Source organism: Ctenopharyngodon idella, chromosome 17, assembly GCF_019924925.1.
Source record: "Ctenopharyngodon idella isolate HZGC_01 chromosome 17, HZGC01, whole genome shotgun sequence".
NCBI classification, from domain to species: Eukaryota; Metazoa; Chordata; class Actinopteri; order Cypriniformes; family Xenocyprididae; genus Ctenopharyngodon; species Ctenopharyngodon idella.
This window is the reverse complement of record NC_067236.1, coordinates 2303388-2327263: the sequence shown is the minus strand read 5'-3', so window position 1 is coordinate 2327263 and position 23876 is coordinate 2303388. Positions and strand designations below refer to the sequence as shown.

Sequence of the window (23876 nt, the reverse complement as noted above, 5' to 3'; positions counted from 1 at the left end):
ATGTACCTCTTGATGGAAATAAATTTTGTGATGTTATTTCTGATGAATCTTGACATTGTCATCCTGGAATATAGCCATGATGCATCTTCCTACATGGGTGTTTAAGATAAGAAAAGCTACACACACCATCTTTAAGGGTTAAAAGAACTGTTGCCAAACATATAACATGCTAGAAAAATAATAATCACTGTAATAATGATCCATCCGTAGACTCCTAAGTATTTGCCTATTAAAATCCAAATAGCGTTTTTTTTTTTTTTTTTTATTAGCTGGGCAGTGTGCCTGGAAATGAATCAACTCTTTCCCCGCCATTGACAGAATTTTCCATCATTTATGAGACAACACTTTCCGCCATTGATGGCTTTCCGTCTTTGGCCCTATTACACAACTTCTGAAAGAGTAGAGAATCTCTGGATCAAAACACAGGAAAAAAGGAGCAGAAACAAGTGATAAAAGCATTGCTTATGCACATTGTAATCTTTGAAAAAGAACATGATTTTCTCAGCTTTTTGTTTAAAATGTTGCTTTTTTTATGAAACGTTCCTAAATTCAAGTGCTGATAAAAAAGATAACATGAAGCTAGAATTTATTTATTTTTTTAAAGCAGAGGCTGTTTTTTCTTTTAATATATTGTATGTTCAGATATTCATACAATAAAATATTCTAGGAGCCAAGAAAGTGTTGTGAAAATGTTTTATATTTTCCTCTTTATTTTAATTTTAGTTAAAGTTTTAATAATTTTGTTTTGCCATTTTTATTAGTTTTTTTTCAATACCTATATAGTTTTCATTAATTTTATTTCCGTTTTAGTTTTATTTATTTTAGTACGTCAAGTTAACTAACTAGTTTTAGGGGGGTTTTTTTATTTTATTTTAAAGTTTATTTTATTTAAAAAAGTAACAAAAATATTTTTTTATACTTTTAGTTTTCAGTTAACTATAATAACCCTAATGTGCTATACTAAACTTATTCCAGTTTTTATGTCTAGTTTAAGTTTCCTCACACTCTCTTTTTCCAACCCTCCTCAACACACACAATCTCTGTAGGACTTGTCATCTTGGTCATCCGCTGATGAGTTGGATACTTCGGGTTCCCTAAGCCCCGTGTCTGGACGCAGCACTCCCAGTCGCCAGCGATCGGTAACACATCACGCTCATGTTCTGTTGGGCCCTTCAGAGATCAGTGTTTGCTTGTCACGTTGAGGCGGTAGTTTGACACTTGAATGTCCCTGAAACTTGGCCTCCAAAAACACACTTGACACCTAATTAGCATATTGCTCAGAGTTCCTCCGAAACTCAGAACCTATCCCAGCATGCTCTCCTCTAATGCAAGAGCCGCATCAGGACTGGAGATGTGATTTATCCCTGTTTTGTTTCCACATCCCGTTGATTGCTCCAAGTGCGTTTTACATCCTTAAAACAACTGGTCACACCTGTATCACATCCCTAAATTCTGGTTTGGTTGGTTCCTCTACTCATTTTCCCACATTCATGTTTATTCTAGATTCCCACACTATAGTCTTCAAGGAATACTGGTTCTATGGAAAAAAAAAAAAATATATATATATATATATATATATATATATATATGTCCAGGTCATATTTAACCTCAAAATCATAAGAAAGTCTGAAATTATATTTTTCATGAAGAAAATTATGCCTTTTTTTTTGCATTGCAACATTATTTTAATCACATTTAAGCACATGTTCCCTTTAAATTATTACTGTAATGTGTCCTATAGTTTCATTCTGTTATTTTATTTTTATTTATAAGAATTTGCATCAGATTCTCATCACAGTAATACAATGATTTTAAATAACATAAATCAACAGTCTTACTGTAATGTAAGAATATTTTCATAAATACTGTGTATTATAATATATAAAATAATATTATATATATATATATATATATATATATACACATAATATATTATTTTATATATTATAATATAATAATAATTAATTTGAATGTTTTTATACTACTTTTTTGTATTATAATGCACATTTTTTCTGCATTGCAGTAATGAGAATTTGGAGGTAAAATGCTTATTAAAATAATATCGGAATGCAAAAAAAAATCTTAATGGTGGATTCATTATGATCTTTATGTAATACATAACTTCCTTGGTGAAATATGACCTTTGACATGTTCTCTGCAGATTTTGAGTCACTCTCAGAAAACAAGCCATTTGTCCAGTGAATGTATGAAATGAGCTTAAAACGTCTTCAAAGCTTTTTAAATATTTAAGAATCCCTTGTTGGCAAGGCCATTTTTCTGAGAACGGTGTCATGAAGAACCAGTTTCTTTGTCTCCATAGAGGTGCTGTCACCCCCTCATTTGATTTTGTTGGTGCTCTTCTTTTTTGGGTTCTTTCATCAGTAGCTTTGTCTTTATTTGCCTGGACTGAAACATTCTTTCTTTCTTTTACCCCCCTGTTCATTGCAAACAGCCACGGGGCAAAAGTAGTCTGTCACAGCCCGGAGCCTGTGTGAGCAGTCCACTTCACAGGTACCTTTCTCCTGGTTTCTAGAACACTCGGAAGATAATGGAACTCAACCCATGAACTGACCGTAGGCCCTTAGCGCTAATGGGTCTTGGTTGACCCCTAAGTGGACAGTGTCCTACAACCCTGACAGACCACCCTTGCAGTGGCCCAGAAATTCAGCATGATATGCATGCAGAAATATTAGCAACCTAAAGGCTCATGCTGATGACTTCCATCATCTTCTGTGATTCTAGACACTGCTCAGGTTAGGGAGCTGAGATAGACACTACGAAGGGAGCTCATGCACCATGCACAAGCATCACAACACCTTTTAAAATCATGCTTGTTTTATGTATTTTTCTGATACTTGGCTTTAAATATAGATAAGCTAGGCTGCTTGCTGCTGAGCCGTTCATTTTCTTGTCTATTCAGCAAGCGTCTGCAATGAACAATCTTGGCAACAGTTTCTCTCTTTTTCTCTCTCTGGTGTGTTACATCTGCTCTTTCACCGACTAATCAATCATCTTCTCCCTCCTCCAATCTGCCATCCGTTCAGTTTGATGACATACTAGAGAAACATCACTGTGCCTTACATAGAAGTCAGAACACATGATAACATATTCCAGTGGTTCTCAGCTGCTGGGACAGTTCTGAAAGGAGTGACAATGTCCGGTTTCCCATGATATGCCAGCATTAAAAAGGGTTATTCAGTTACAAATAGTTGTATTGGGTCATGGTGAAAGATTTTTTTATTATAAAATAATTGTTTGTAATAATACCATTTTCCCATTAATATGTAAAAGACATAATCCCATTAGGTCCCCTTTAAAGATGCATATTCACAATGAAATTACCACTATGGGCCCTATCATACACCCAGCGCAATGCGGCGCCAAGCGCAACGTATCATTTTCAAGTCCAGCGCCACGTTGTTTAAATAGCAAATGCATTTGCACCCATTTGTGCGCCCATGAGCGTGCTGGTCTGAAAACGAGGTGTGTTCAGGCACATTGTTGGCGTGTTACTATTTTGAGGCAACTGAAATAGACTGCGCCATTGACCAACTGAAACCTGGTCTAAAGTCAATGCTGCAATATTTGTTTTGTTATTTAAAGAGCACATTAGTAATATGCGCCCATATGCGAGTGCACAACGCATGTGCATTCTGCTTATTATACACACAGGGAAGTGCAGCAGCACACAAACATGCCAAATATTAAAAATAAAAGGATTACAATGTAAAAGATTATTATTGTGTGCATAAAGATAAGAATGCTTTGGTGGAAGCCAGCTTTTCCCGTAGATGTTCTGCTCGCGAGCTTTAACCTCGTGCACAAGCAGATCCGTTTCCTCAGTAGAAAAGCGTTCAGTTTTTCCGCCATGTAAATAGCGAATCTGCCATGGTGCGAGCGCAGCTGGCTTTTAAAGAGAATTGGAGATGAGACTCTGATTGGTTTATTGCACGTTCTGCCCAAAATACACCCGACTCATTAAGAGAATAGGGACAACCCTTTTAGACCATGTGCCGGGTGTGCCGACCACTTTTCCTGTCCTTAAACTAGCAAAAGTGGATTCGGACACCCTAAGTGCACTTGCGCTGTGCACTTTAGACCATGCACTTAGATCGTTATAATATGGCCCATTATATTATAATAAAAATATCTTTTTTATTATAGGATGTTTAAAAAAATTATTAGATCATTGTCCCATTAAAATGAAACGTAATCCCATAATGTCACCTTTAAAGATGCATATTCACAATGGAATTACCACATTTTGTTACAATTTTTATATTTTGGTATAAGATAATTGTTAAACAGAGAAAAGAAAGTCATACAGTTTTGGAACGACATGAGGGTGATCAAATGATGACAGAATTTTCATTTTTTTGTGTGAACTATACCTTTAAGATTTTCTATTATAAGATAATTCTTCTTTTAAGATCATTGCAGGATACTTTTATAAAATTAAATTCAAGCTCAGTACAATATTCAAAACTATATAAACAAAAAAGAGAGATTGCGCAGAATGAAAGATAATGAAGTAATATTGTTCTATATTTTGGAGACTTTCTCCTCATGAGATCAATGCAACATTCATCTGCAGTCCAGATGAATAACTAATGACTGTATTAGCATTTCCAGTCACTTTTTAGTGATAAGTGTTTCAAGGAAGTCAGATTAAATTATTATTAGTCATTTGTATCATAGTATTAGTCAGTTTGTCTGCTGTAACCGAGATGTAATTATCTTGCTCAGAGGGCACAATGGTGATTATTCTTGGTTTGCACCTTGTTGGTTTCGAACATAAAACATTTAGTTTCTTCCAGTGTATTTCTTTAACCATTAGGCCACAGCACCTGCACACAGATATTAAAGGTACAATATGTAAGATTTTCGCAGTAAAATATCCAAAAACCACTAGGCCAGTGTTATATATTTTGTTCACTTGAGTGCTTAGAATATCCCAAATGTTTCCAACTATTTGTAAATCGTGAGAAAATTGCAATTTTAACCAAGGCTCCGGGACGTGTAAGGAGTCACCTGTCAATTGCGTCATATCCGCGTTAACCCTCGGTCTTCCTCAGTTTCCGGTTTTATTTTGTAGAGACCATGGAAACACCAAAGACGCTTTAATATATTACACATTTTAATAGACAAGGGAACAACTGTTTTGATATATTTATAGATAGAAAACTACTTTGTTGTAAAGCTCAGCACGTTTAGTCTTATTGTTTAAATCTAATTTTCTTGATTTTCTGCGTGTACCATGCTTTACCATGCTTCAGAGAAAAACACTATTTTGTCAAGTAGCTAACATAGCCATAATCAGATGCAGCTTTACTTTTAGTAACAGTAATACAGAATTTTCTCCATCATACAATACATTTTAAAATGAACTGCATGCCATTCATCAACACAAGACATCCAGCATTTAATATTATATTCTAAAATCGATCTAGCTTACTGCAGTGTGCAACAGTGTCTCACAGCAGCCACCGAGCGAACGCACAGAGTAACGTTATAACATTATTTTCAACACTCTTAAATGTATCTAATATGATAAACAGCACTGTGTTACCTCATACTCATGACCGGAAAAGCGGAAGCGGCGCCGGCGACTGTGGCATAATAAAAGTTCCACTGCTCTTGGCATGCGTTGCGCAATCGCTCCAGCGGCCTCGTTCAGCTCCCACAACACTCGGTCCTGCTCTGCTTCATACTACAGTAACGTTAATAATCACATCCATGAACATGATTTTTTCCCGAGTCCTATCCCTATTCTTTTGCACCGTCCGTTTAGGTGAAGACCACATGTCCCAAGATTCCGCGCTCAAACTTAAAGATTCCGCGCTCAAATAGGCCTCTAGTGACCTCTAGCGGATAGAAATCCTACATACTGCACCTTTAAGGAGAACTCTTTGCCTTAATCTGATACTTGTTGAGCTGTGCTTTTTCCTGTTAGCATTCACTCTGTTTAACAGCGCTTTAACAAAAAGGCATATTTATAAAGAATAAACTGTCCCTTTTGCTTTTAAATGCTACTGAAGATTTCAAACTATCTCTATCTGTGTCAAGCTTGGGCAGCTAATGTGTTTCCAAATATCATATAACAGACAAGAGATAAATATAAAAATTATTCCATCCAGTAAATATGGAAGCCTACATCTTCTAATCCGTTTCCTTAGCTACAGTTTTAGAAATAGCTACACAACAAATGTAATTTCTCTTACTTACCTAGTTTTGCATCTGAGCATTTCCATCTCTTTGTGCTGTCTAATGTTTAGCAGGTCTCGCAGCGCCGCTGGATCCGTTTCCTCCCATTCTGAAGAGGAAGACCCACCGTCCTGGTGCAAAAGCTTCATAAAGCGTGTCCTCTGGGCCGCTCTGCCCCTGCAGATCATCCTGCTGCTGGTGGTGGTCGTGGCCTGTCTTGTGCCTACGTCTGAGGAAGACTACAGCTGTGCCCAACTTAACAACTTTGCCCGCTCCTTCCACCCCATGCTCAGCTACACCAACGGGCCTCCACCCATATGAGCAGCTCAGCATTGGGTTTCCACCTAAATTGGCAACTGACATAATTAAGAGTTTGGCAGCCAAAGTGAATTATTATCATGTCCTTGTACAGCTGCTAATTTTACAGTACGTCACTGAGTCTTGTGTAGATGTTAGAACAAAGCCTATTGCACTGAAAACTGCTGTCAGGTGTTGTTAGTTCTACTGATGTTCTTCCATATTTGACACAAGGGAGGAAAATAGAGCATAGGATATTAACTCAACACTGGTACTGTCGAAAGAGGTCTAAAGGCCTTTTTAATCATGGGAAGATCGAATTTATTGGAAAAAAACTGAAAGGTGTGGAATTGCTTTTATCAAATTAATAACTTGTAAAAAAAAAAAAAGATGAAAAATTTATGAACTCTATATTGCAGATATTTTTTATATGTATTTTTGGCATGTGGTCATCCTTTGGTTTTAAAACGATAATTGATTTCATTGAATTTGTTGTTGATTTTTAATTTTTGATCTTAACTTACCTGCTGTAATATTCAAGTTAACTGTCATGAATATATACTTTACTGTATGTAAACCACTGATATCAAAGAAAAGGGTATTTATGTATGTACAGTTTGCTAAGGCCTAAGAAACCTTTGCAATGAAAATACACATATGATATACACATAACCTGCTGATTAGTATTTTTCATTAAAATAAAAGATTAATGTAATTTAATTGTGAATCATTATTTTCTTACCAGAAGCAATCTCTGCTTAAATATTGAACTGATTTGCAAATAATATTCACAGGGTTGTATTAAACACTGCCGTCAATTCATTGTCAACATACTTCCATTTTAGTCATGACAACTCTCGGAGAAGTTTGAAACAATATTTTATTAATGAGAAATATTAATGTAAATAGGTTTGGTTTTGGCGGACTAGATCTGCTACGCAGCAGGCAAGTACACAGACCCTGATAAAACAGAAAGAAAACTGCTGCTGCTACAAAGAAAGTACGAAGTCTTGCTCCGTAAGAAACAAAGTGACAATGAAAGTGCTGCTGCAAGTAAGAGACCCCGTAGCAGATCTAAACAGGTGGTGCTGGGGCGGAGGAGGGTTAAGACGAGCACACAGTATAATGCTACCTGGTCAGAATGAAGTATATATGGCTAGCCTAGATAGAAAAAAGTGGCAGATTGGCTGCTGAACCAGCCACAAGACAGCCAATAAGCTAGAGTTTCATGACTGAACTAGGTATTTCATTTTTTTTTTTTTTTTTGAAACACACTTTTTGTTACCAGAAAGGTGTAGTTGAAGGATTAGTTCACTTTAAAATGAAAATTACCCCAAGATTTACTCACCCTCAAGCCATCCTAGGTGTATATGACTTTGTTCTTTCTGATGAACATAACCGGAGTTATATTAATAAATATCCTGACGTGTCCAAGCTTTATAATGGCAGTGAACGGGACCAACGAGTTTGAAGCTCAAGAAAGTGCATCCATCTATCATAAACATATTCCACGCAGTAAATAAAGGCCTTCTGAAGCGAAGCGGTGCATTTGTATCCATATTCAACAAGTTATAAAGTACAATATCTAGCTTCCGCCAGACCACCTTCCGTATTCTACTTACTAAAAAAGTGTAACTGAAGGCGTAGGACGTAGTTTGAACTGCGAGAGTTTTACACTTTCTTCGTAAGTTGAATACGGATGGCGGTCTGGAAGCTAGATATTTTACTTTATAACTTGTTAAATATGGATATTTTTCTTACACAAACATTTCACTTCAGAAGGCCTTTATTAACCCGCTGGAGCCATGTGGAGTACGTTTATGATGGATGGAGGCACTTTCTTGAGCTTCAAACTCGTTGGCCCCGTTCACTGCCATTATAAAGATATTTATTACCATATCTCCGATTGTGTTCATCAGAAAGAAGAAAGTCATATAAACCTAGGATGGCTTGAGGGTGAGTAAATCTTGAGGTGATTTTCATTTTAAAGTGAACTAATCCTTTAAAGAATCTACCAGCAGAGGTTAACTGGCACATGCTTACCAGCTAAAACTGGAAATATTTCTTAACCTTCAGAAACAACCATCTCAGACCAGCTGGTTTGGTGCTGGTCTATCTGATGGACTAGTGTAGCCATGCTGTTCATCATAACTTGCTAAAGCTGTTTAACCATGAAATTATGCTAGTTAAGAAGCCTGTTGGTGATACCAGAACATCAGAATCTAATTCATATGATATTCAGGCTGTACAGCTACAGTAGGATGAACATTAAACTAGAGGTTATTATCACCGTGGGTCACTGGTGTCTCAGATGTTGTACTAGGGGGAGCTGGCAGAGCCTGGGGTTTGGACTCATGAGAATGAGCAACATTTACGGAGGAAACCGGAGTTTCCCAGATGCGAGGCGTGTGATGCTGGTGTAGATAAGCAGTACAGTGACAGTGACGTGATTGGATCAGAAGCTCCAGTCTTCTGAGAACTTCATAGTTTGGCACACAGCCTGTGCAGTCAACACCCAACATCTGAGAAACCACAGTGTAGAAGTCCAGCAACTGCAATGTACAAGCATACTAGTTACTTTTAACAATGTCAAAAGTATGTTCATAACTCAGCAAAAAAAAGAAACGTCCCTTTTTTAAGGATACTGTATTTTAAAGATAATTTAGTAAGATCCAAATAAGCTTTACAGATCTTTATTGGAAAGGGTTTGAACAATGTTTTTCATGCTTGTTCAATGAACCATATAGCACATGCACCTGTGGAACAGTCCTTAAGACAACAGTTTACAGGTGGTAGACAATTAAAGTCACAGTTACAATAACTTAAGACACTAAAGAGACCTTTCTAATGACTTTGAAAAACACCAGGAGAAAGATGCCGCAGGAGGCATGAGGACTGCAGATGGACAGAGCAATAAACTGCAATGTCTGTAATGTAAGACTTCTAAGACAGTGCTACAGGGAAACAGGAAGGACAGCTGATTGTCTTTGCAGTGCCAAACCACATGTAACCATGTGTCCACACAGACGTGTTCAAGAACTTGCAAGTGCCTTGGTGGAGAGTGGAGTAACTTCTCACAGCAAGAACTGGCAAACTGCTGCAGTCCATGAGGACGAGATGCTCTATAGAACTTAAAGGATCTGGTGTCACACCACATACTGACTGTTACTTTTGATATTGACCCCCTCCCCCCCTCTGTTCATCAAATGTCTGTGAAATTTGTTCAGTTTATGTCTATTTCTCAATCTTTATATGTTCAAACAAATATTTACATGTTAAGAAATTTTCAAAAAAAAAAAAAAAAAAAAAGCAGTTGAAAGTGAGAGGATGTTTCTTTTTTGCTGAGTTATATTACCATTCAAAACTTTGGGTTAGGATTTTTTTACATGCAGATATGTGGTCTTAAGTCGACCCGTACCTGTTTCTCACTGTGATTAAGATCTGCAATGGCACTACACTGTGTGTCCAGGAGTCTTTGGGCTTGTTGGATCTCATCTCTGGATCTGAGTTCCTGGTTTTGCAGCTCTGACTTGATGGTGGTCAGCTTCTTCTCAGTCTTTACCTTGTTCTTCTCAAGCTTTCCTAGATTCTTACACTGCTCCTCTATGGTTTGGTTTTGTTCCATCACTTTGATCTTGTTGCACCAAAGACAGCAGAAACTGAGCATTTATGCAATTCACCCAATATATTTTGTAAATGCATGTTATTGATCTTATTGTGAACAATTAATCTTTTAACGATTGTTTTGATCTGATGAATCTTAATCAAAATGTCATAACTCAGTCTTCCGGTGAAAGATAATCCATTTCATTTTCGATAATCCAGTTCACTCAGTTGTACGTCACAATATGGAAGAAAAGATCTGTCGCTACTTCCGTTCTTTTGCTCGATTTAGAACATTTACATTTATGCATTTGGCAGATGCTTTAATCCAAAGCAACTTGCATTGTATTCAAAGTACATCTTATCAGTACATGAATTCAGAAACTAAAACACTGATCTGAAGAACTTATAGTGAAACAGGAGCATTTCTTAACTCCAAAGAAACTTATAGTCAAATCAAGAACCCTATACAGAGAAAGAAGTCATTTTTACTGTATATCATGCCCTCAAAGCATTCTTAAGATAAACATTTTTGTATTACAGATTCACTTTTTATTTAGTTTCATTTTTTATTAAAAATGTTTTTGTATTTTATGCTGAAATGGCTCTGTGGGCCAGGGCTCTTCCCTGTACCTTGAGCTCATTGGTGTGGGACAGCTGGGCTTTCAGCTCCGTGTTGGAGAAGCGTAAGGTGCTCAGCTCCGCCTGCAGTCGATCCACCCGCTTCTGGAGCTTCTTACAGGTCAAAGCAGCATCATCTTTCTCCACTGCCAGAGCTGAGCGGCTCCTCTTCTCCTCCTCCAGCTGGACCACCTTCCTCCTCAGCAGCTCCAGGTGAAGGTCTTTACTTCCTGAACGCTCCTTATGTTCTTTAAGCTGTGGCCATGGATGAAAATGATAACCAATTATAATAATCAAATAATATTAAGAATGCTGTATGGTTATTATTTAAAAATTAGATAAAGAATTGTATTTAAGATTTACATTTCTGTCATGACAACTCTTGAGGGTTTGGCATTGAAATGGATGTGACAATGTTGATATGTTTGGTCCTGGCGGAATAGATTTGCTATGCTGTTGCTGTTATTGCTGCTGCTACAGAGAAAGTATGTAACTTGCTACTGCCAGTACATACACGACACGCTGCTGTGAGCAAGTAAGACATGCTGCTGCTGCACAATATAGCATACATGAAGTATCCGAAGCAAATCTATACAGGTGGAGCTGGGGAAGGTGGTTTCAGAAGGGTTTCTGAAAGCGTGCTGCACTGCTACAGCAAATGCTGACCAAGTATTTGAAGGTTGAGCAGTAAGCTCATTGGCTACTGATACAGCAGGAACCAATCAGCTGTGCCCTATAGAGAATGATGTGATTGCAAGCAGATTTAGTTAAGAACTTATCAGCCTGCGCCATCTAGAGTTTCATGGCAGAACTTTGTATTTTGATATTAAGTTGAAACTTAAAAGTTTTATATATAAGAAAATAAAAAATATAATAATTCTGACAAATTTATTATAATATAAATATGAAGAATTTTCATTTTGATTGAAAGTTTAATTATATCTAAAATTAAATTTCAATAGTTTTGTATGGGTTTTTTTTTTTTCAGTTGTTAGTTTTTGTTTTTATTAAACCATAAATATTACAAAACTAGACATTTGGAAACTGCACTATTTTTTATTTAATTTTTAATTATTTTTATTTTACTTTTTAAATGTTTGCTTTGATAAATTTTGTAAATTTTATGTCAGTAAAATCTGACACAACTGACAGTAATTTGTAACATGTTTTATTTTACATTCAGAACCCCAAAATTTATGCACCAAAACATTTAAGTAAATAACAGTTTCTTAGGTTCATTCTGCCCACTTTGACATGTCTGCACCTTTCTCTGAAGGCTGTAGATTTGCGTCCTGGTCTCCAGTAACGTCGTCCCTTCCTGCCTGGTCAGCTGTTGTGCTCGTGAAAGAATGGCCTCAAGTCTCATATCAAATCCCAGATCTGCAGCAACATGATCCACTTTTAGCGTCTCCGAGAGCTGCTCCACAAACCGCAGGTACTACAGAAGAAGAAGAGGTCTTTTTAGGACAATTATGATACATTCTAATTCATGTCAACTTATTCTACTAACCCTAATCAAAATAAAGTGTAACCTGTTATTTTAATGTATTGTTGTAATTATAAACACAATGGTCTGTAGCGCAAGTAGTTTTACTGTTTACTGCACTATTCTTCTAATTATGTACCTATAGTGGCTAATGAACTGAAAATCTCACACATTCAGAGAAACTGCAAAATAAGATTGGTACAGTGGCCAGAAAAGTTTTACAATGTGAACTGAGGCTTTGGCTGTATAAATCTACTTCCTCACATGCTGTTTGTCCTGATTCATTCCGTCTTTGCAGACTCCAGCAGTCAGCAGCTCATCCTCCAAACTCTGAATTCTGTCCACTAGCTCCTGTTTTCTCCGTTCTGAGACGCTCTGATGCTCTTTGTGGCTGGACAACTGCTCTGTCACTTCTGCCAGCCTGCTTTCCATCTCCATCTGAGACTAGAGCATGCAGAAAGCATTGGTTGAAAAGTAAGAATGCAATCTGTTTTATAATATTCTGAAATGCAATTGACCTTTCGTGCACTTTTCTCGCTGGTACAAAGGGCTGTAAGTGCCTTCAATATATCATTCTCTGTATGTGGAACAGGAAGAGACTGATCATCCAGCAGGGCTTCCACATTCCTCATGAAGGCCTCGTGATGACTGTGAGATGCCTGAGCTTCATTCTGGCAGCTGTGGAGTTTATTTTCCAGATCTTGAGACAGATTCTCATAGTGGCGACAGCGCTGCTGTGCAGACGCCAGCGCCAGTTCAGTCTCCTGAAGGGAGTTTTTAAGGGTCTGGTTCTCCCTTTCTAAACTTAGTTTCTTCAGTGAGATTAGATCCAATTCCTGAAAAAATACAGTTTATTGCTGATTTATTCTTACTGATTTTGCTTTACAGGATGTATACTTAAAAATAATGTCACAATGTTAAAAAAATAAATAAATCCTTTATGCATAATATATTTACTTCTTCTGATGAAGTGAAATAAGCTACTGGTCAAAAGTTTGGAATAAATATAATTTTTAATGTTTTTGAAAAAAGTGTCTTCAAGATGAATTCTGAAGGATCCCAGCTAACAAGAACAAGTTATGAAAAAAAAAACATTTGTCCAGTAACATTAATAGAATGTTCATTCAGAGTTATCTGATCTTCAATAATGTTCTCAAAATGTTAGCACAAATTGTTTATAAAACGTTCATTGAATATTTTTTCTGAAACTTTTTTTTTTAAATGTTACTACTTGTTTCATAATATTTAGAGAACATTCAAAAGTAACGTTCATTTGCAAAATGATAAAATTGAATGTTCCCTTAAAGGGTTAGTTCACCCAAAATGAAAATTCTGTCATTTATTACTCACGCTCATGCCGTTCCACACCCGTAAGACCTTCATTAATCTTCGGAACACAAATTGAGATATTTTTGATTAAATCCAATGGCTCAGTGAGGCCTGCATAGGGAGCAATGACATTTCCTCTCTCAAGATCCATAAAGGTGCTAAAAACATATTTAAATCAGTTTATGTGAGTACAGTAGTTCAATATTAATATTATAAAGCGACGAGAATATTTTTGGTGCGCCAAAAAAAACAAAATAATGAATTATTTAGTGATGGCCGATTTCAAAACACTGCTTCAGGAAGCTTCAGGAAGCTTCGGAGCATAATGAATCAGCGTGTCGAATCAGCTGTTCAGAGCGCCAAAGTCACGTGATTTCAGCAGTTTGGCGGTTTGACAAGCGATCCGAATCATGATTCGATACGCTGATTCATTATGCTCCGAATCTTCCTGAAGCAGTGTTTTGAAATCGGTCATCACTAAATAAGTCGTTTTTTTTTTTTTTTTTTTTGGCGCACCAAAAATTATTCTCGTCGTTTTATAATATTAATATTGAACCACTGTACTCACGTGAACTGATTTAAATTTGTTTTTAGTACCTTTATGGATCTTGAGAGAGGAAATGTCATTGCTCCCTATGTAGGCCTCACGGAGCCATCGGATTTAAACAAAAATATCTTAATTTGCGTTCCGAAGATCAACGAAGGTCTTACGGGTGTAAAACGGCACGAGGGTGAGTAATTAATGACAGAATTTTCATTTTTGGGTGAACTAACACTTTAATGTTTGTATAACTAAGAAAAAACATTTTTAAAGACATTTAAAAAAAACGGACATTCTGAACGTTCAGAGAACATAACGGAAACGTTAGCAAAACGTGCTTAGAACATATTTTTGTTAGCTGGGATCATGTGACACTGAAGACTGGAGTAATAGCTGCTGAAAATTCAGCTTCGACATCACAGGATTTTAAATCATTTTAAACTGTAATAACGTTCCCAATATTTTTGATCAAATAAAAGCATTCTTGGAAAAATTTTAATGATTCCAAACTTTTGACCAGTAGTGTATAACCCAGACATATTTTTTCATAAGGTTTTGTCAGATTCACCCTAAAAGATGCTTGTTGCGGGTAGTTCAAGCTGATTTCTACAAAGGTGTGTATTTAATTGCATTATTGATCTGGAAATATACCTGTCTGTTAGAGTTCAGTTCATTTGCTCTGGAGGCTGAGAGCGTCTGTTCACGGTCTACATCAGTCGCCAGTCTCTTTACTGTTTCTCTGCTGGCTTTACACTCCACCTCATACAACTTCACACTCTCCTCTAAAGCACAAATACAGTTCTTCAGCCGGTCTCTGTCCTTGAAACATGCATCCACCTTATCATAGAGAGATATGTTAGAGATCAGGAGAATATTAAAGTATTGGAAGAAAGCATATACCAAAACACTCACCACAGATACAATATAATCCATAGGATCCACCTTTCCTGCCATATTTACAGAGGCTTTGTTTGCTAATGTTGATATAAACTCGTCACATCTTCTCTGGGTCTCAGTGGCTTCCTGTTTTGCCTTGCTGCATTCTGCAAAATATTGTCTGCAAATATGTAACAGTGTTTATTAAAAGAAAAGGATCCATGGAATAAAATCAAATATAGTTGATGCTTTAATTGACTAATTTATTATAAGCTTTAGTGTTATGTACACTAGCAGATCTAGGCAGGTGGTGCTGGGGAGGCGGAGGGCTAGAATAAGAACTTCCATAGCGCGCAGAGATAGTGCATTCGTTTGGATGCATCATGGTTATAAAAGGGAATCGATTGGCTGAGAACGATACACTGAGCGAACCAATCAGAACGCGAATCAAGTTTCACAGCTGAAATATTCATATGTGTCCATCTGTTTGAAAAAGCATCTCAGATGAGCACCTTATGACTTTGAGGAGATGCAAACTACTTTACTATTATTCTAAAATGTAGAAAACAGAAATACAAAAAAGAATGGCTAGATGTGTGCAAACCACCATAAATGCTCACTTCGACTTGATATCAAGTTCCATTATTTTCTCCTTGTTCTCCTTTGTAAGAGTCTGTATTCTCATGTCCATGATGCTTTTGGAGGAGGTGATGGAGATCATCTCTTGCTCTGCGTTGTAGTTGCGTTCTCTGAGCGAGCTGATGAGAGACTCCTGTCTCGCCTCTTTCTCTTTATGTCTATCTATGGCATCCTTTAAGCTTTTCAAAGTCTCTTCCTGAGATGCAATTTTGGATTGGCTTTCCAAGAACTGTTAAAATTAAATATGTTATTTCACAAAAAGAATGTGCATCCAAAAACTACCTGAATTGCCAGCGAATATATAAACCTGTGATTGTAGGTTGTTGTATTTGGCCTGCAGGGTGGCCAGCTCCTCACGGGCTGTCTCAATGGCCTGTTTATAGTGTGTGAGGTGCTGCTGGATTACAGACTCCTCCATTGCGAAAACGCTGTCAATCAAACCTGAATGTTGACAGACAGAACCTGGTGTAACCATAGCAATAGTAGCATTCACAATGAATATTCATAACTTTTTATAATAGTAATAAATCACGGTGGGTATATTATTTAACTTTGAATTACAAACAATGCAATGCTATTTTATTAATCCCCAAGGACCACTTTGATTATGAATTAACAACAAAAGCACCTTTATTGCTAGATGATCATAAAAGATACATTAAAAGTGGTACAATCACATATCACATTTTAATCACTAAATTCTTTCTTCTTTGCATGTATTTAGTCTGCTTTATTACAAATGTTACAAGATGTTACACCATTTTTTTGATCATGACACAAATCAAATGATATATGGTCATAGCAGTAGGCAGTAAAGTAATCAAGTCAACGATTCTTTTTATAAAGAATTATGAGAATGTATCACTCTATAAATTGGCACAATGTACTAAAACTCACTTGTCTATGTTGCTGCTCCACGCCGATATATCAAACCATCTCATACTAATGCACGGTGCTCTGTAGATTGTGTAGTTTATCAGGTATCCAAGCAACACAACAACATTTAACGTTCTAACCATTAGGGGGCGCAAGATCAAATGTTAGTACAAGTGTATTTTACGTTCATACCTTGTTTTATACAGTTTATATGGTTCATACATTTATGCATTTGGTAGATGCTTTTATCGGAGCGACGTACAATGCATTCAGTTTTTAATCTGCTGGCATTATGGATTTGAATATATGAAAAATAACATATAACCTCCTATCTACCTCCTACAGAATCTTGATAAATGTGTGTTATTTAAGTTCAAAGAGGCATTACAGTTCTCCTCACTAAAAGCGTTTATAACTTTGACTAGACAATTAAAACATGATATGTTTACAGTTCAATATATAGTAATTATCAAAAAAGCTAAATGAAAGGACACAAACAAACAAATAGCCAAATGACCGCACTTTCAAATCCTAATCTTCGATATGTATCTCTTTATGGTGTGAAATTGTTTATCTCGATTTCTTATTTTTCACATATTTAAGAGAACAAACATAACAAACTTGGTTATATATTGCAACGTGCTTTAGATTTGCTTATATCTACATGAAAATTACCAAATAAAATAATGAGGTTCCAAATAAAATTCACAAGCTCTAAATTAGTCGTATGTCTCTGCAGGGGCGGGGCAACATTAGGTTGCCTCACATGATTTTGACGTCACCAAAATACAGGAAGTGACCGGATCACTCGTGCTGTTGGAACGTTATGTCAATCTGTGAGAATGTTGAAACATATATATCTACTGTGTAACAGTTTCTGTCATCGAACGTTCTAATATTTGGCGGGACGGTACGCGTCAGGTACGCTGAAGGTTAAGACGAATGAATTACCTTGAATATTCAGAATCAGTTTTAAGTTACTGTGTAGCTTATGTTGGCAGTATTGTCAGAAAGAAATTCACAGCGTATCTGCTTTATGTCAGCTGATCAGAAAGAAGCAGACACGTTCTGTTTTGTTTGCATTTGCTTAAATTTATCTTTATTTAATGAACCATCGAGACGGTTAGCAATGACCAGTGCTTTGTGTTGACATGCTTGTCATTCAAGGTCAGCTGAAATAAAGGCCTCTTGGCTACAAATATAGTGGTGCTTTCTGGTTGATATAGACCTAATTTAACACTCTTAATGCTGAAACTGTTTGATTCTTATAGGCATGTCTCTCAAGATATTACAAAGGTTACATCAACCCTTGAAATGGACACAAGCCTGTGGATTTAGAAACAGGACAGTAAATGGATTAAACAGTGTCAGCGCCATGAGGTTAAACTGCTCAACACTGGCATCCATTGCACCTACACCAAACCTTCTTAAAGACCAGAGCAGCTGTCACATCAGTTTACATCACCATAGATACTTATTGCAAAGAGGAATGTTTCAAAGACCACATTTTGAAGCGCTGATTCCCTTAAATTTAATATCCAAAACATGGAGTATACAAATGAGATTGCAGTCCACAACAACCGCCACCAAATCAGTACTGAAACAAGGAGGTATGCCCGGAAAAAGGACCTTTAAGGGACCAAGAACCAAACAGCCATCACGAACCACTCAGCCCAGTCTGGAGGAGGTGCGTGACTATTGTGTGTTATCATAAAATCATTTATGGGATATATATATAAGATGACTTTTCATTATGTATTTAATGCTATTTTTTTTTCAGGACATGATGCAGTGCATTGCATACGCAACTGCAGATCAGTACCATTTACCCACACTCTGTCACGATCTCATAGCTCATGGCTTCAGTGAAATCAAAGAATTTCCCAGAGGTCAGTTCATCTGCGTCACTTTTTAAAAAAAAGAATGCATTGCATGCTTGTTTGAATGCAGTCTCTTATTTGTTGTAAGTAAATGTGTTTTTCAGACGCTTCCAATGTTTTGGTGATGGGAACAGAGAATGCTGCAAAGCCAAATGACAGTGGCACAATGTTCTTCTTCAGGTATTCTGAATGATTTTTTTATCACTTGAATTTCTGGGTTTTGATTTCTGATTGGTAATTATTTTTTGTTTTATTTACCATTTTAGAGAAGGCTCAGTGGTGTTCTGGAATGTTGATGAGAAAACTGTAAGTATTATTATAACATACACTGAAGCAACTGGCAGATTTTCTGATAGACGAATATCAACTGGAAACTATTCAAAAGTTGTATTAATCTATATATGCCAGGTGAATCTGAATCAGGTGTTTGGCAAATATTGAAAGGTTCTTTCACATAATTAAAAATCATGCTACAAATCATGCCCTGCTAATATTTTATACCCAGGTAAAGACAGCGATGAGGATACTGGAGCAGCATGAAATTCAACCCTATGAAATTGCTCTGATCCACTGGGAAAATGAAGAAATCAATTATACAGTAGGAGAGTCAGTCACAAATCTGTCATTTCTTAATGCAACATATACAAACTGTTGAAATCATGTAATACTCCTTGAAAGTTGGTAATGGTACTGCTTTAAGATGTAGCCATGCTTTTATTTTTGTTTTTTGTTGGATCAGGGGTAATTCAAAGCTCCATCATGGAATCTTCTTGTTTAACGGAGAGCTGGATTATGAGCAGGTTGTTCTTGAGAAGTTTGCATTTTCCAATGCTTTATCTCTGTCAGGTGGGATTATGTTTGCATCTTCACACATTTTTATTAAACTTTGTGAGACTAATTATATATTGATGCTTGCATTTGTGCTTTTAACTTCAGTAAAACTGGCAATATGGGAGGTTTCTCTTGACAACTTTGTTGAGTCCATCCAGTCAATTCCTGAGGTAGATCCACTTATGTACTCTTTCATAGGTAATGCCAGCATTTGATGCTTTTTGAAAGTTGAAATAGTTCTGTATATTGAATGGCACAGATGTGGACAGGGCCTATTGAAATTAGTCAGTTATATCAATAAACTTTTTTAACCAGATGCTGAAGTCTGGACAAAGAGTGAAACTGTCCAGGGCTGAAGTTATGCAGAAGATTGGGGAGCTCTTTTCCCTGAGGTCAGGATCCATATGTAAGACTTTATCTGGTTTATATTGTATGAGATAATCTACTGCTCTGTTTAATTCTCACAATATCGTTACACTTTTACAGGCACTGCATAAACCTGAGCTCTGACTTACTGATCACGCCTGATTTCTACTGGGACAGAGAAGATCTCGAGCAGCTCTATGACAAGACCTGTCAGTTCCTCAATATTAACAGGAGAGTCAAGGTTAGTGAAAGTACTTGCAAAAATACAAATATCTTTGACATAATTATCCTGACCAAATGATGGAATAATGCTGCATTGATCCTAATATGCACTGTTTTTCTAGGTTGTGAACGAAAAGTTGCAGCACTGCACTGAACTGACAGACCTGATGAGGAATCACCTCAGTGAGAAACACAGTCTCAGACTAGAGTGGATGATCGTCGTGCTGATCACCATTGAGGTTAGAAAACACAGAATGCTCTTATGTACACATATTTAATATCATCCAGCCAGCTCACTTTCATTTTTAATAACAGTTTAAATAAGTGTATTCAGCTGCACTGTCAAAAAAACTGGCATGTGGTATTTTGAAATGTCTACATATCATGTACATATGTTTTGCAAATGCAATATAATACTTATTTATTTTCTTCTCTCTGAAGGTGATGTTTGAACTTGCTCGTGTAATCTTCTGAGGACCCACAGATATAGTCTTACAAGAGGACTTAAATATTTTTGTAAACCAACAAATCATTTTGTTTTTCTGTAAATTAAGCTGAAGTACTCATTGATTCGTCATCTAATCTGTTGTTATTCTTAATGTGACTTTGAGAGCTGAAATAAAGTTTTTTTGAAGGATCCACATACAGTGGATAAATAGTAGCTCATTTAGTTTCTGTTAATTTAGTGTCTTCTTTTATAATCTCTGTGAACAAATATACTCAGATTAATTTATTCAAATGCTACAATATCTGACGCTCAGAGAGTTATTGGATTCAATTGACTGTTGAATCTATGTCCTGAAATGACCTCTGTTGGATAATCCAGATTTAGCTGATCGCCGTGTTTTGGAACATGCTGGTTTTGAAGTGGTCCGAGCTGGTCGTTAGCTAGTCAACCATCTTGGAACAGCTGCGACTAGGAAAATCTGTGACTAAAAGTCACAGTTCATTAAGCCCTGGTTTCACACACAGAGCTTAGATTAAACAAGGATTAGGCCTTAGTTCAACTAGGACATTTAAGTATCTTTTTATAAATGTGCCTTAGAAGAAAAAAAAACATTACTGCATCTTGAGGCAAAACAATGGCGCTGACATATTTTAAGATATGTGTCTTTCAGTTGAAACAGAGCAAACATGCATTTTAGTCTGGGAATAGTCTTAAGTTTTGACTGTGAAACCGGAGGTAAATGTTCGATCAGTGTGTTATTCGTTTTTGGCCATGTTTAGATGGAAGATCATCAGGAAAGTGACATTGATAGCCCTCCTCAATTTACAACTTACATTGCCAGGAAATGTATATATGAGCTTTAGTAATATTTAAACAGCTCCGTCATAATGTCATAATATCATACTACTAAAATTTACTGAAATAAAATACACTTATTTTACTTCACAAAAAGCTGCGACACTCTATAATGTGGTCAAGCTGGTTTTTGGAACATGACAACACAGACACCATCTTAAACTGGATTTTCCAGCATTCATTCACCATTTCACTAGTTGATGCTGCTTAAAACACATCATGAGGTCATGCTGATGTTCTAATGTTCTAATGCAGCTGATTGACTGATCAGCCTCTTGTGACTGACAGCCGTTCGATCCGGCGCGCGCATGTCATGTGATTCTCCGGAAAACAGCAGCGGATCACTGACTGGCTAGACTCGTACTGCTTCGGTGAAGAAGTTTCCTCCGTTTTCAGCCAACAAACCAAACTGAATAAGGTATTAGAATTCTGTCGTGAAAGAACGGTAAGTGACACCTTAAGGGTCTTATTTGAAACAAGTGTTTAATAAACCGGTTGTCGGCGTTTTTACCCCTGTAACGATGAGCACTATTGATTACTCACGGATCTTGTCTGTAAATGATTAATAATTTGACCGTTTTCATATTGACATGGCTTTCGTTATTGGAAGATTAACATTTTTAATTGCTTTGTTCATTTGTGTGATTTCTTTCGCTCATTAAAAACGTGTACGTTATTTTACTGGGTTCTTTGCGTGAGCGCGTGTTTCCTATTTTGTCCGCGGAAACTTTTGTACTCGGAATTCACTAACATGGGCGGGGCCTCAACACACAAACACACGTACTTGTTGCCTCAAAACCTATTTAGACACTTAAACCACACTCCTGCCAATTTTACATGTGTTGAGTGTCCTCTTAAGTAGGTTTTTACTGTATTTGTGAGGATATTGTTACTAGAAATGTTACCCTCATACGTAGAGAGAAACAAGTTCACACATAAAAAACACAGTTTGGGTGACCAAACTATGTAATAAAATATTTAATGAGGAGCAAGATAAATTGATTGATCAGGAAAAAATCTACTGAAATCCTAATTATTATTATTAATAATAATAATAATAATAATAATAATATTTTCGTTTGTGTTGTGTTTAGGTGGGGAAAAAATGGACTTGGCACATCATGGTCTTGTGCTTCTGAAGCGTCTGAATGCTCAGAGAGAGTTTGGTTTCCTCTGTGACTGTACTGTGGCCATTGGGGATGTTCTTTTCAAAGCCCATAAGGCCGTTCTTGCTGCTTTCTCAAACTACTTCCGTATGCTGTTTATCCATCAAGACAGGTAACATGAACTTGATTGTAAAAAAAAGTTTTTCAATCACATTTGGAGTACTTTTAATTATATTATTTTAGAGCAGGTCTGGATTTAAATGATTCTTTCTGCTTTTCTTTTGTAGTGACTGTGTTCGACTGAAGCCTTCAGACATACAAGCAGATATCTTCAGCTATCTGCTTAACTTAATGTACACTGGAAAATTCACCACGCAGCCCATTGACCCTCTTCGCCTTGAGCAGGGTGTAAAATTCCTGCATGCTTACCCCTTATTACAGGAGGCAAGTCTTCTTATGAACCCAGAGTCCCAGTATGTACCTTTGACAAACTCACTTTATGGTATACAGATACCTGATCAGACATGCAGCCGGCCCAAAATTAATTCAATGTGCAAGGGTGATGTTTATGCTAAAAACTGTGAAATCGTTGGCCAAGAATTTTCAGAAATTTCTGATATGGATTATAGATCTCCCCAACCTGTCGGCATAGAGACACTCACCCAGAACCCTGCAGCCACGGTTGTCCAACACCTCACATATGGCATAATGAGTAGAAGTGCTTCCTCCAGAAAGCATTACGGCTGCAATTATTGTGGAATCCGTTTTAACCAGAAGTGCAAGTTGAAGGAGCATCTACTTGTCCACACCAATCAAGCAACTGAGCCACAGGTTTCGTCTATGCAAAATGGTCACACTATTGAGCTTGAAGCTCAGGAAATAGAGGAGGACCCTTTGCATGCTGACAGTGATGTTATTAGTGATACCGATCAACAGGTGTGGATGGAAGACACCCCACCTCCCTCTGAAATTGCTGATTTAGACAACCTGGAGGGTACCGAGATGGGTCGTGAAATGAAACGCCGAAAATTTGAGTGTCCCACCTGTGCTCGCAAGTTTATTCAGAAAAGCCACTGGCGTGAGCACATGTACATTCACACAGGAAAACCGTATAAGTGCAGTGCTTGCGGAAAGAACTTCTGCAGAGCAAACCAAGCTGCTCGACATGTTTGTATAAGTCAGGATGCAGACTCATACATTATGGTCAACAAACAGAGTTTGGTTCTGTGTGGTGGTGAAGACAACAGTCAGGTGGAAGCTCTCTTCCAGTCTTCGGAAAGACCCTATAAATGTAGCATGTGTGCAGCTCCTTTTGCAAGTCCTTCAGAGGTTCCCAAACATCAGTGTTTGACTGACAGTGAAGCTGTACCATTGGCAGAAAATGCACTGGGGGAAAATCAAAATAAGGACTTGGCAACAACTACTCCTGAAGTTACCAGTCCTTCTTAAAATGTCATGCTAAAGCAGTATTAGTCTGTTTCAGTGCCAATATTTAACTTTTTTTGTGTGTTTGTGTTATAAACAGAGAGAATTGCACATTTCTTTCTGCATTTTTCTTTCAGGATTTTTTTTCCATATGTGTGTTACTAAAAGGTCATTTGTGAATTTGTTTGAAACTAATAAAATGCCAAAACTATATTTACTGTTTCCTATCAGAAACTTCTGAGTTGCCTCTTTAAAGCATCCTATATTGCAC

At 37.0% G+C, this 23876-nt stretch overlaps 4 protein-coding genes across 19 annotated transcripts in view; 3 read left to right on the top strand and 1 right to left on the bottom strand.

Moving 5' to 3' along the window:
- Positions 1–7221, top strand: part of syne1b (spectrin repeat containing, nuclear envelope 1b) — a 121011-nt gene extending 113790 nt beyond the window's left edge. For 7 of the 12 annotated variants that reach the window (XM_051867412.1, XM_051867416.1, XM_051867413.1 and 4 more), the window contains 3 exons: positions 1047–1139; positions 2453–2511; positions 6276–7221. In XM_051867412.1, coding sequence (XP_051723372.1) covers positions 1047–1139; positions 2453–2511; positions 6276–6525 — 402 coding nt within the window. In that variant the 3' untranslated portion in view covers positions 6526–7221. The remainder of the gene's footprint in view (positions 1–1046; positions 1140–2452; positions 2512–6275) is intronic. The other 5 variants (XM_051867422.1, XM_051867415.1, XM_051867411.1 and 2 more) reach the window with 3 other exon arrangements.
- A 1272-nt stretch (positions 7222–8493) lies between these two features.
- ccdc170 (coiled-coil domain containing 170) lies at positions 8494–17109 on the bottom strand. Its single transcript, XM_051867777.1, has 11 exons — positions 16494–17109; positions 15904–16037; positions 15578–15825; positions 14994–15138; positions 14733–14918; positions 12730–13047; positions 12476–12655; positions 11990–12163; positions 10738–10980; positions 9920–10135; positions 8494–9053 (listed from the first exon to the last, which is right to left on the bottom strand). Exons 2-11 carry the CDS (start codon positions 16012–16014, stop codon positions 8775–8777), a joined length of 2100 nt encoding a protein of 699 aa, XP_051723737.1. The 5' UTR covers positions 16015–16037; positions 16494–17109; the 3' UTR covers positions 8494–8774.
- A 133-nt stretch (positions 17110–17242) lies between these two features.
- Positions 17243–20432, top strand: rmnd1 (required for meiotic nuclear division 1 homolog). 4 transcript variants are annotated; one of them, XM_051867781.1, is made up of 12 exons: positions 17243–17393; positions 17744–18159; positions 18253–18361; positions 18457–18532; positions 18619–18658; positions 18858–18958; positions 19092–19198; positions 19289–19353; positions 19499–19575; positions 19670–19790; positions 19894–20010; positions 20213–20432. In XM_051867781.1, exons 2-12 carry the CDS (start codon positions 17746–17748, stop codon positions 20243–20245), a joined length of 1260 nt encoding a protein of 419 aa, XP_051723741.1. In that variant the 5' UTR covers positions 17243–17393; positions 17744–17745; the 3' UTR covers positions 20246–20432. The 4 variants fall into 4 exon arrangements, 3 of the variants coding, with proteins under 3 accessions (XP_051723741.1, XP_051723742.1, XP_051723740.1); XM_051867782.1 differs by having other exon boundaries at positions 17264–17404; XM_051867780.1 differs by lacking the exon at positions 17243–17393 and adding an exon at positions 17411–17639.
- Positions 20433–20573: 141 nt separating this feature from the next.
- Positions 20574–23818, top strand: zbtb2a (zinc finger and BTB domain containing 2a). 2 transcript variants are annotated; one of them, XM_051867779.1, is made up of 3 exons: positions 20574–21492; positions 22169–22352; positions 22468–23818. In XM_051867779.1, the coding sequence occupies exons 2-3, from the start codon at positions 22180–22182 to the stop codon at positions 23627–23629; spliced, it is 1335 nt and encodes a 444-aa protein (XP_051723739.1). In that variant the 5' UTR covers positions 20574–21492; positions 22169–22179; the 3' UTR covers positions 23630–23818. The 2 variants fall into 2 exon arrangements, with proteins under 2 accessions (XP_051723739.1, XP_051723738.1); XM_051867778.1 differs by having other exon boundaries at positions 20574–21519.
- Positions 23819–23876: the final 58 nt, after the last annotated feature.